The sequence below is a fragment of the Tenebrio molitor genome, chromosome 4 (assembly GCF_963966145.1).
Source record: "Tenebrio molitor chromosome 4, icTenMoli1.1, whole genome shotgun sequence".
Lineage (NCBI taxonomy): Eukaryota > Metazoa > Arthropoda > Insecta > Coleoptera > Tenebrionidae > Tenebrio > Tenebrio molitor.
The window spans coordinates 20,860,396-20,873,489 of record NC_091049.1 but is presented as its reverse complement, the minus strand read 5'-3'; the positions used below and the strand labels follow the sequence as shown (position 1 = coordinate 20,873,489).

At 32.8% G+C, this 13,094-nt stretch overlaps 1 protein-coding gene and 1 long non-coding RNA gene across 2 annotated transcripts; one reads left to right on the top strand and one right to left on the bottom strand.

Moving 5' to 3' along the window:
- The first annotated feature begins 210 nt into the window (after positions 1–210).
- On the top strand, positions 211–1,824 carry LOC138128020 (2-methoxy-6-polyprenyl-1,4-benzoquinol methylase, mitochondrial-like). Its single transcript, XM_069044211.1, has 5 exons — positions 211–376; positions 425–574; positions 622–949; positions 1,000–1,108; positions 1,619–1,824. The coding sequence occupies exons 1-5, from the start codon at positions 256–258 to the stop codon at positions 1,718–1,720; spliced, it is 810 nt and encodes a 269-aa protein (XP_068900312.1). The 5' UTR covers positions 211–255; the 3' UTR covers positions 1,721–1,824.
- Positions 1,825–3,720: 1,896 nt separating this feature from the next.
- LOC138129634 (uncharacterized) lies at positions 3,721–6,832 on the bottom strand. Its single transcript, XR_011159288.1, has 2 exons — positions 6,699–6,832; positions 3,721–6,646 (listed from the first exon to the last, which is right to left on the bottom strand). It is a non-coding gene; the product is annotated as an uncharacterized lncRNA (long non-coding RNA).
- Between the last annotated feature and the right edge of the window lie 6,262 nt (positions 6,833–13,094).

The window sequence follows — 13,094 nt, the reverse complement described above, 5'->3', positions numbered from 1 at the left end:
AGAGATTAGGTTAGGTGTCAACATGCTCTAATTACAACTGTCAATTTACACTTTAAAAAAGCAAAGCAATTGACAGTTTCTGACGCCTTCCCAGCCCAGGATTTCATTTGAACGCCCGATATACATATATATGATAAGAGAAATTTAAACTGACCTATCAAACAGTGCATTATTGTTTATTTATTTTATCTAACTCTTATATAACAGAAGGTTAAACTGGAATTAGATAAGATTAGCTGCACTTCTGTAACGAAAATGTTCGTGACCAGAATAATTCTTCGCAAAAGTCTCTCGCAAAGATGCACTTCCGCTGCAAGATTTTTGAATACAGCACACAACACAAATGCGGACGAGAAACGGAATGCCGATAGAAAAAGTAAGAAGACACAATTTAAATTGCTGATGCTTCAAATTTTCATTTTAGAGCAGACTATATTTACAAATGCAGCTCTCGATTATGACAAAATAAATGATTTTGCGTCTTTGGGAATGCATCGAATTTGGAGGAAAGCATTTATAGATCGTTTAGGCCCTACTAGCAACACAAAACTCATCGACATGGCTGGCGGAACTGGTAACAGAGATTTTCAAAATTTTGTCGCTCTTATACATTTCTTGAAGGTGCTACAACTATTCAGTTCCTCGAATATGTCAAAGATCATAACTTAAAGAACTGTCATGTCACCGTATGTGATATTAACGAACAGATGTTGGATATATGCAAAACTAAAGCTACGAATTACGATCCTTCTTTAATTACTTTAGTGACGGCTGATGGTGAAAATGCACCGTTCGAAAATGATTCGTTTAATGCCTACTCCATATGTTACGGATTAAGATGTTGTCCTAACAGGGAAAAGGTGTTGAAAGAAGCTTATAGAATTTTACAACCTGGTGGTAAATTTCTTTGTTTGGAAACTAGCAACACAAACTGTAAACTGGCTCAAGGGTTAGTTCCTTAACAAAATAAATCAAATAAAAAATAATTTTCACTTGAAGGTTTTACAATATGTACGGCTCTTATGTTCTACCAGTGATGGGATGTATGTTGGGGCAACAACCAATCTTCGATTACTTGGTCGAAAGTTCTAAGGAGTTTCCCGACAAGGTAAATACGTTAAATAAAAGGCAAATTAATCTTTAAAAACTTGTTGCTAAATTCTCCATTTTTTATATATAGTGAAATTTTTTTAATAAACAATTGTCAGTGTCAAAATGACGTAAAAAACCAACTGCACCACCCTAAAATTTGATCATATGGACCAGCTGTATAACAATTTGACACCAAATCATGGTTAAGGTTATGTTCACTTCACTTCCCGTACCTTTCTTCCGTGAATTCATTTTCAAAACAAATTTAATGAGAAATCAGGAGAAACCTTTTCGAATTTGAAATAAACTCTCGCTCGTTAGGGCGCAGGCTCAGTTACATAAAAAAATGTTGACACTCAATGTGACCAATCGTATTATCATGAAAATCACAGTTTGGCTCATACCAACAAGACAACGTTTTGAAAATTGTTTATTAAAAAAATTCAACTATACATACTTATCTTTAGTGTTTCTACAACAAGGTAATGGGTTTTAATGAAACCATATTAATGAATCTTTTTTTAAGGAAACTATTAAGACAATGATAGAAGAAGCAGGTTTTCAACAAGTTACATACGAGAGTCTAGGTTTTGGTATAATGGCGATACATTCTGGAATTAAAGCTTAAATTTATTATTTATGTCAACTGTTTTTTTAATGATCTATCTATAATTATCTATGTTATAACTTATAATGCTCGATATTTTATAAATAAAGTCCTTATCTCAAATATATTACATATTCCTAATATGTAAAACCTACTTATCGTCAATTTTATTAAGTGTTAAAACTGAACTTTGTACTTACTTATATTCTTAATAACATGAATACACAACTTTTATAAAATTGATTATTACGATCTTTTTACAATTTTTAATTTTTCTTCTTCTTACCTACTTGTTTATTTGTTATTGTCAATTGCATAATTAAACATTTTTTCTGTGTGATTAAGCTTTGACTTTTTTCGCTTGTTTTCATTGCTCTAACCAAAACTTTTTTTTATTCAAAGAAAAATATCTTTAAAACTTTCCTCTGTAAGTTATGTAACTTACGTTTCCTTCTAGGGTGGTGATAAGGACAGTCTGATTTTTTTTGTTCAAAAATCCGTCTCAGATCTAGCGACCTCTTCTAATTGATCGTATATGTTAGGTTATGTTCTAAAAAACACCCACCAATATCTAAGGGGTTATTCGCTTGCATTCTTCCCTAATTCTGATTTTCAAATCATCAATTGTGTGGACAGGTTTCTTAAAAACGGAGTTATTTAAATGAGGAAACAGGCAATAATCAAGCTGCCGAGGATTTGGCGTTCTTGTAGGCCAGAGATCTCGACTGATCAACCTATCGCAAAAAAATTGCCGCAAATAACGAAGGGTTTCCCGTATTGTATGCGCTGTAGCCCCGTCTTGTTGAAAATACCCATGAGCCAATTCATCATGGTGGAGTTGTTTGATGAAAACATGTTGTTCCTGTACCTTTCAGCTTCAATCTTCAGGATCCTTTTGAACAATTTTTTGACAAGTTGACACTGATGGCTCGATGGCTCAGTCTACTGCGACAGTTGCCTGAGAGGTTCGTCTTCCATTCAACGTTGGACAGTTTCAATATTTTGTTCAGTAGGAACCTTAGATCGACCACTTCCAGGCTTCCGCTGAACACTGCCACTTTCTCGAAACGGTGTTAACTCAAATTCTCAGAAAAGCGTTCATAAACAACATTTGGAAAATTTTCCGTGAATCCTTAAAAAACCGGTTCAGTTTGGTATACCCACGTCCCATTTTGATCTTGGTGACATTGCGAAAATATAATCTTTTGTTCAGGAGTTAAAACGATTTTCATAGATAAAATTTTACAAACAAAATTATTATGGCGATTAATGACGTTTCTGACAGTTTAATTATTATTTGACAAGCTGAGCCATACGATTTTGTTTTTCATAACCCACTTGACCAGAAGTTTTTTGAAACACACGGTATAACCTTAAACTGAAAACAACCTAACCTAACATAAAAAGTGTCAATTTCCATTAAGGAATTCAGTTACCACCGAGGTACTGCTAACAAAATCACTACACACAGAGAACAGTTTATTTCAAATAAATAAAATTAATTATTCACCAATAAATGATTTCTTTACCGGCGGCGAATTAAACTTTTATTTATAGGAACTAAACCATTTAATTGCATTACGTTTGCTATTGACCACAGACGCTTAATTACAAATTTGGAGTTTTGCTTATTTGGAGTCACTTAAATTTGTTTGTGAGAATTAAAACATTGCGAACAAATTTCGATAGTTTTATTAGCCTCCAGTTGGCTTTACTGCGCACAACAAATGTATATTTTAATTTTCTTACCTTCTTTATTTATAAGAAGTTACAATTTATTTCTAGAAACTGCAAGTTTATTAGCATGTACTCTAGCTTTACAGTTGCAGCAAAATGTGTGGATAGAACGTTCTATAGTTGTTTATTTCAGAGTATCAAAATAGTCTTCTGAAAAATTAATTATCGGCTGTTAGTTGTGAAGGATTTATTAATGGCAAATTTATTGTTTATTCCTGAAATTTACATATTTTATCTATAGGTGGTATGTAGGTATGTACATATTTGGAAATTAAAAAAATATATTTTGCAAATATTTTTTTATTTAAGAAATACTTACGTACTGGTTTATGTATACATGGTAACATTGCAGTTCTAACTAAACTACTTAACTAACTATTCTAACTAGACTACTTAACTAAATTACGAACGGAAAAGCTTATAAAATTGCCGAAAAACCTTTACTGAATAATTTTTGCAATCATATGTGTTCCATCAATTCCTATATGAATGGATCGAGGAATAATTAAATGTTGTGGATTAAGTTTTATAATTCTTTTTCTATTTTGTTTAGTTGAAATCTCGATTTCAAATGCTGCCATGTGACTGTTAAAACCCACAGTGACACAACTGTCATAAACAATGTAAACGCTACCGCTCCAGTCTGTGACAACATTTCGAATTACACCAAAAATTGGTTCACTTACGTCATTTGTTTTATCTTATAGAATATTCCATTAATTTTAGCCCAACTAACTACATACAAGTCACTGATGCAGTCTGTAGGAAATGCATCGTTTAAGTTATAATTCTGTAAAGTACCAAGGAATTTGCCAGTTTCAAACGAATTTTCGATTCCCTTATTACTCAAAAGTCTATATGCCAATCGCAATTGTAACTTTAGTGATAACGTATATGGCAAATTTATTCTAGAGTTAACAATGTGGGCATTAACTTTCGACAATTTATGCATAGCCTCATAACGAATGGACGATAGATGTTTTAGAGGACCAACACATAGCATAGTTGAAGGATAGTGAACTAAAAAATGATACTTGGGTTTCAAGCCTTCTTGGAATAATTCTTGATAAAGACTGTTATGCTCGGCAATTAAACATTTTAAAAGGCTCAAATTAGAAGTTGTAATTGCAGGACTCGTAATTATGTCGACTATATCATATAACAACAAATATAGCCTCCAATGTTCGTCTCCTTCTGGTATTTTGTCACCTATTATTATTCCAAAGTAAGTTACAAGAGCAGCCATTTCTGAAGCCGACATTATTAAACAACCCTTAGTTAGATGATGGTCAGAAACTGCTGGTATAGGATTGCCTATGTCAACATTGCTGTTATATTGGAAGTATTTCAATCGGTGATTTAAGCAATTTAGTGAGATATATTTTTTTGATATCAATTGTTTTATAATTTTCGCCATATCATATCTACAAATACCCTCATAAATGTCATGCATTAAGTCAAATGTGATATTTTCAACATTGTGATAGTTTTTTAAACTGTTAAAAATACAGGAACCTTGAACCCCAAATTCTTTGTTAACGACGTCAAGCTTATAATTTTGTTGATTCCTCAAAGTGGAATAATTTTCAAAAATGGCCACCTGAGTTTCAGCTTTGCTGCTTCGACATTTACGACAAAAATAATGGCTGCTAAAAGATTCAGTAAATCCGAGCAAAGAGTTAAGTCCCAGATTATCTCCTAATACAGCAAATAAACAAAAGTAAACTCGCAAATTACCTTCTGGAAGTTGTAAAGTAACACCATTCGATTCTAGAAACTGTAATTCCTCAAGTAATGAATTAAATGCCTTTCTATTTCCAAACATTGACCTATCAGAGCTGTACATTAATTGACAAAGAAAAATATTATTTAACGTTGAAGAAAAAGAAGGTGGAATGCCAGCAATTGTATAGTATAAGGCACCTATTTTATGTATACCAGCTTTAGAACCTAAAGGATTATTCGATTCAAAATCGTCATAGTACAGTAAAATCGGCAAAACAATTTTTTCACCAAAAGTGTGTTGTAGATTTTTCCACAAGCTCCCACAAAAAATGCTAGACAATTCCTGATCCTTATTTGATTCACTGACAATAAATGATTGAATGACGGTAAAAACGCCAGGAAGTTCCAAAAATTTTTTTAAGCATTTTCGCATAGGAATTACTTGCGCCTCACATTTTCTTGAGCTCATGATTATTGTATTTTTCGGATTTCTACGACTGTCCGGCATTTCACCAATAACAACAGACTTTGGCTGTATTAGGTATTTTTCAGATTCCATGTATTTAAAACGTTTATATTCTGTTTTAAAGTTTTCAAATACACTGAAGTTATTTGTAAATACACTGTATTATTCCATGAAGGTTGGAATCCAAGGCTTTTGTTAACTCAATCTTAATATAGTTTAGTATGTCATCAATTAATTCAGAACTATGTGAGATTATCTCCTGGACAAGATTTCTTGTTATGGAGGGATTACAATATAAGGATCCAATAAATTTTAAGAGACATCGAGTCAGATCTGTGTCTGTAAGTTGAACTGGTATATCTTTAGTGTTTATTTCATCAAAATCAGAAATGGCAGCATTATCATCTTTGTCATTTTGAGATACATTACTTCGATTACTTAAGTCACTGTCCACGCAAACGTTCCTTGTCTTAATATGGTTTGAGGCTACAACCAAATGATTACTGCTGTTCATATGTTTCTTCAAACTGAATACATTGGAAAATTTACGTAAACAATATTGATAACCACATAAATAAGTTTGTTGCAAAGGATGTTGTACTTTCAGATGAAAAATAAAAATATTGCATTTCAAAAAGGTTTTTCGACATAAAGTGCAACGTAACATTGTGATCCTATATTGATTTTTGATTTTTAATTTGATTGTGGAGTTGGAAGATCTGGGGCAGTTTTTTATCACTTTTTAAATGAATATCGTAAATGATCCACTGGATAAGAAACCATATATGTTCAGCCTCCAACGGATATTGTAAGTCAAAAACTATAAAAGACTTGAAACATACGTCAACGGCTTTCAGCAGAGTTGGCACTGTATATAAAATGTCATGGATGTAGAGATGAACAGTCTGGATGTCGTAAAATGTTGGGCCGACGATGATGATGTATGGTTGGACGGTCATCCCAAAGCTGGCCATTTTTGTCCTTTTCGCCTCAATGGCATCGTGAATGTTACTTGGAGCCTGCAATTGCTATTACTAATATACTTGTTTCAATATAAACAGAATGATATACCTTAACGTGAAGAATGAAACCCTCCTGAGATTCTGCCACTGTAGGTTTCCAATAAGTTTTTCCTCCTTTCTTTACCACTTTGCTAGCATTGTTCGAAACTGTTTCGAACAACACTAAAAACTTAATGACATCTTCTGAATCTACAGAAATCATATCGCACTTTATTTATATAGAACACGCCAAGATAATTATGAATTACCCTTTTTAAGCTTTCCGCCATTCAGCAATTCAAACAGTATGCCGTTGGTCGGCTTCTTGTTTTTTGATACTTCTAACACGCTTTCAAATGTTGATGGCCAATGTTCGAAAAGCATGCAAACTTTGTCTTTATATAGTTCTTCGAAATCACTTTCTATCTGAAAAAAACAAAGGAACCTAATTATGAAAACGTGTGCAGGGGTGCCCCATAATTATTCGTTTAAAAAATTTCAACGTTAGGTTTTGTTGCGCAAACTTGTGAAATAATGGGTTCCCTACCAGCTATTTTATAATTTAAAGCATTACCAGTAAATATCCCGTGGATAATTTTAAAATAGGCCAGTCGTCATAAATCGATGATATCGTAATGGGGTTAGGAGAAGAAAACTTTTTTCTTAGTTGGAATGATTTTTTCCAGTGCGCTAAAACACTTTCAAATGGCTCGCAATTGTTTTTGAGCCAATCTGCGCTTCTCATTACATCATTCAAATCTACAATGTAATTCGTTTTATAAATATAGATAATGTTACCCCATTTCCACTCATTATGGTATAAGCCCCTTCCCCACGCGGAAATGGGGGGTACCTAATATGCATAGGTCTACATACCAACATGAGATTCATCTCCACTTCCTCCATTATCGTCTTCAGAGGTATCCTTTTTGGATAGCATTTTGCATTTTCTTAAAAATTGTAACATGTTTCGATTTTTGTCTACCAGTTTACCTCTTGCTATGCCAGTTGTATTGGTTTTGGAGTACCTTTTAGGAACTGGAGCAGAGAAGTACACTTCTTTGCATTCTTTTGGAAATAATTCCACTATCGCATTGGCGACTTGTGACATATGTCATTCGTGAGGGGGACGCTGGTGGAGAAAAATAATCATTGTAACACACCCACTGTTTACCACATACGTAATTATAAGTACTAACTTTATATCGATATCAAAAAAGTTACAGATGACTATGTTCGTTAAATACCCTTGGCACTTAGGACTCAACCCTCTGTCATTGTATGACGCCATTATGGCTTGGCCAGTAACAGTTTTAGCAAGTAATTTCTTTAGGTCAAAATCCACCATGCACTGATGGAAAGTATTATCTCCAAGCTTCATTTTTTTAGGGAGAGGTTGATCTGATTGTTCATGTTCATTATTACTTTCTAGTATTAATATCTCAGCATTCAATATTGTGTTCGAGAGAGGTTGATTTGTTGCCGATTGAACATTTTCGGTATCGTTGTCAAATTCTATTTCAGCGTTCAATCTGTCATTGACATACTCGTAACTGTTTGCAGATAAATTTGATGTTGATGGTATGGTGATGGTGGAAACTTCTGAATCTGTAATGTCAGGTGTATCCTCTGACGGTCGCTGATAATCGCCCTGTTGAACAGGAACGTATTATTCTATAGTGCACGTGATCATGTGATTCACAAGAAAGATAAACACACAAAAATAGTAAGCATAATAAGTATACTCATTTAAACCAAAAAAATTAAACGAAATAAGCTTACATGTAACGGTTGTGCATTATGTATATTATGATGCCAATGTCTCTTTATTCTTAATCGTTCACCTATTGACGGTACAATTGTCGAAAATAATTCATCATTTCGTGTTAGTTGTTCCAACTCCTCTAGAGTAATTTGGTTTTCTACAATGAACATTTTTTATAATAATAAATTTTTCATTAATAATGCTACGAGGTATCTACATATTTTCACATTTACTTAGTTCCTATATACAGAACATTCACACAGAAAGTGCATAAGGATAGATAAAGAGAGAATGATTAGTTCTTTATATTGAAAGTAACAACTGTGCAAATAGACTCACTAATATACAATAACCATCAAAATTTTATAGAATATTATTGATGAGATAAAGAAGGAGAATTGATTATTCAATCCAGTATTTTTTTAATTCATAAATTTAGAAATTTAGAATGAGGTAATGCGTGTAATTAATACTTATTTATGTATGGTAAGATTACTCAATAATGGACCCAGTTATTTCAAAAAGTTTGCGACAATTAGTGGAAGTAACCAAGTGGATATTAAATTTTTGGCAGAAATTAACTCTAATAAAATAAAATCTCACATGCTTAGCTTGGGGTTAACCATGTTTTAAAAAAGTGTGGAAATTACCCAGTTTAGTGACATTATGGAACAATTAGATATTTTGTTTATTTATTTTTAAAAAATTTCAAAAACTTTTGAACATGCAATGACCATTATAAAAATTGGATAACTTAGTCCTCAGAAATTAATATCAACAATGCGCGCCAAATTACACCCTGAACCTACATTTTTAGATAACTTCTGTGGCGCGAACGCCATAGTGCACAGACTTAGAGCGAGGAACAAAAATATGAAATTCATCTGTAGGAACGGGATGGGTGAGAACTGATAAGTGATAACTCTATCAGGATCAGGTGGTTACAAGCTGCTGTCCATTACTAAAGCTAAAAACGTGAAAATATGATAAAAATACTAAAATCCATTAGCCTTTGTGATTTATTCTATTTTAATTTAGTACTGCCTTAGAAACAATCCTGCTGCAGGGTTCGATATGTAATGTTGCGCAATAATAGGTAAAGGTAGGTACTCACCTGTGAAGACTTGCACCAAATGTTCTAGGTTACACTTTTCAATAAGGAATCTAGCTAGGTCCCAATATTGCTTTTCCATTTTGATTATTTTTACTAAATTCCACAATTCACAAGAACACACTCACATTAGACGTTGGCACAGTCGAAATGGTCGAAATGCCAATATGCTAAATGCATTGTCATCCTTACAAAAATTTACTACAAAAGCACGTTCGTCGATACCCGATATCGGAAGAACGTAATTCTATTCTTATGAATAAAATTTAATAATGGTAACTAAATTGTTCTTTCATTTATATCCTTTTTGATTTGTTTGAAACAAAATCATTCCTCAGCTCATTCCCATAAAAAAATGTTATTAAACGCAAACAAATGTCTTACAGCATTCAAACAAATCTTTTTGATTTTCTTCACACAAGGAAGTATTAGTTGTGTATAATAACGATATTGCAAATAAATGGTTTGGTTGCAGGAAATTGTCGTAATTTTTTCTCATTTCTTCTAAGGAGTAAAGCTGTGTTCCGTGTAAATTTTCTTAATATAGAGTAACAAATGGATGTGTGTGCAACTAAATAATACCTACACCACAAGTAAAAACAGGAACGTTTATTAACGTAAAGCAGAAAATTTTTCTGTGTGTAGATGGTCAGGTCAGGTCTTTGTTATTTAAGCCTTTGTTGTTTTCTGATTAAGTTGCAGATACTATTTTATCATCGCTTTACAAATTTTATCAAAAATTCATGATGAAACTCAAAAAATTTAAACGATAAACGTCAAACGTAATCTCGAATGACATAAAAACTTGACCTTTTAGGTTTAGGTCTTTAGATATGTGATCTTTTTGCATTTAACGATTGGGAAAACGCGTTCTTGCCAAGGCCACCTTTTCCAAAATACATTTAAAACATTTTTTCTTTCATTTTTCGTTCTTAGGGACTCTCGTGGTCGGGAAGATTTCGCCAATGTCCATCACACTCAAGGAGCTGTGGTCCGGCTCGGAGCATAAATTGAAAAGTGTTTCTCATAAGTGTGATGACTGATGATTTTCCTTTTTTTCCTATTTACTCTTCCCGACATTACTTGCATTTCTGTTAAAGTTCTTAACGTAACTGTAGTAAAACGTACGATATGAGGGTAATATTGCATACCGACGTCAATTATATGCATTTTGTTCACCTTTTATTAAAATTAAAACAGGTACATAACCTCAAAAATCGTGTTTTTCCACATATAATTAGCGATTACATGGAAAACCCTCGACCAACTTTTTTTATAAATTCATTAGAAAATTCTCCGATATCGATACTTTATGTGTGAAAAATTTAAGAAAAATTGGCCGTTTTGAAATATGTTTTTTATCAATTTATATACGAGCATTGATCGATTTCTCATAAGAACGCGTGTAAAATATTCCGAAGCTTTAAAAGATAATAACTTTAAAATTCCTCGATCATTTTTTTTTTTTTTTAATTTGGCAGAGTACTTTAGCGTGGATAGAAGGACTATTGTACCAATTTTGAGCAATTTTCGCCATTTTTCAATGTTACTCCAGTTCATCCTTAAAATTTCAAAATTGTCATTTTACTGCAACTGCAGCAAAAGCAAAAAAATGTGTTCGTGTCCGATTTTTTTTGTGATCCGCTTGAAGATAAAATAAATAGAATACAGGTGTCCCGTCTAAGATTTTCAAGCCTAATATCTCGGTTATTTTCCAACGGATTTTTATGAAATTTAAAATGCAGATATATTAGACGGTGAAGATTCAATTAATAACAATAAAATTACCTCAAGTTTGAAAATAGACAACAATGGCAGAAATTTCACTATTGTTGAAAAAGGAAACAAATTTTGCAATAAGTCATTGATTAACAATAAAAGGTAACAATAAACGTCAAATGTCACCTGCGTTTGTGCGAAGAAGGGTGACCTAAAGTCGCCGATAGTGCGCATTTGTTTCATACGCGTCTAAATCTTAAGTGATTTAACAATTTAAAAAGGCATGTAAAAAATGCGTTTTTTAGAGTTGGGTTATTGCATTAATGGGATTTTATTCTTCACCGTCTAAAATATCTGCATTTTAAATTTCATAAATATCCGTTGGCAAATAACAGAGATATTAGTTTCGAATCGAAGATTTTAGATGGGACATTCTGTGTATCATCACATTGTTGTCATTACCAAGGCCTTTGGGCAACTCCCAAATAATGTTAAAGTTCTTGTAAAAGTGACACCTTTAAATGAAATTTAACTAGAAATTTTTAGTGATAAAACAAAATTGTACATACGAAATATAGAATTTTTATTTCAACGCAAAAAGTGACGTTACATCTGTGATGTGTAATTCGTGGTGCATTCACAATCGACTCTTCAACGCCAACTTTGAGGAGAAATAAAAGTCTCCATTGATGAATAAACCGAAATAAAATTATAAATTAAAAAAAAGTATTATGCAACTATGGGATATTTGTTTACGAAACTAATGGAAAAAATATTAAATAAAACCTACTCTTGCATTATAAAATGAAACATTTCTCTTATTTATGATCTGCGTAATTGATCGGTCAAAAATGATGCGACAATGGGATTTGTCGGGGTGGTATACCCTGGATTGGGCTGGTCCGGTTCACATTTATCAAAAGAGTGTAGGTAAATAAGAAGCTTCATCCTTTTGTTGATACATTATACCATTTTGTTACAAATAATTTAATTAGTTCTCCATGCAATACAAAAACGCATTTGTCTAACAAATTAATTCAATTTTTGTAATTTTAATTGCTGAATCAGATTCTACCAGAAACAGCACAAAAACTGTTCCCGCCATGCGTTAATGAGAAATATGAAATAGTTATTTACATTAGAGCACGGGAGGTGAATTTTCCGGCACAACTAGTTTCGGGCACGATGGCACAGCCGGTAGCCTGAATAGTTGGAGCGCCGGAAAATTTGTATTTTCGGCTGACCAAAATATTGATTATTTTTTAAATCAAAACTAATTTTATTGTAGGATTTGACATCGTCAATAAAGAATCGAATGCTGTGGAATCAATTCCTTGACGATGGTGACCGCTCATTTGTTTTTTTCCAAACAAATTATTTGCTGTGTTTATTAGACCAAATTTTCACTGTTAGTGCTTGAAAATTTGACTTTGGTGTGTTAATCGACTTAAAAAAAATGTCTAGTTCAGATAGTGAGTTAAATGTGACACCAGAAATTTTTGACATTGTTCGGGAAATCATAATCTTGTTTTACAAATGAAATAAACCAATTCGTAACTTCATTCACGTACTTCCGGTATTTGCTGAATTAGATGGCCTTAATGTCTAAACTGAATTTATGGTTAAAATAATTCATTTCATTAGAAACCACAATAAATTAACAAACGTTGTGCAAATTTATTTTAACAATAATTTCTAAACTGTCAGTGTGTGCGATATTAATGAACGCATGTTAACTGTGGGTAAACTTCGAAGGAAAGCTTCGAATTATGACCCTGCATTAATCAGTCGAGGTCGGGGATGAAAATTTATCATTCGAGGGTAAATCTTTCAGTGTATAGCTGTGTATTTTGGGATGCGGTGTTATTTCA

What these genes read in the sequence shown, in the direction of transcription:
- LOC138128020 (XM_069044211.1), top strand. Translation starts at nt 256, where the DNA reads ATGTTCGTGACCAGAATAATTCTTCGCAAAAGTCTCTCGCAAAGATGC. An exon ending in ACGGAATGCCGATAGAAAAA is followed by an intron (nt 377 to 424) that starts GTAAGAAGACAC and finishes TTTTCATTTTAG; the next exon opens with AGCAGACTATATTTACAAAT. An exon ending in CGACATGGCTGGCGGAACTG is followed by an intron (nt 575 to 621) that starts GTAACAGAGATT and finishes CATTTCTTGAAG; the next exon opens with GTGCTACAACTATTCAGTTC.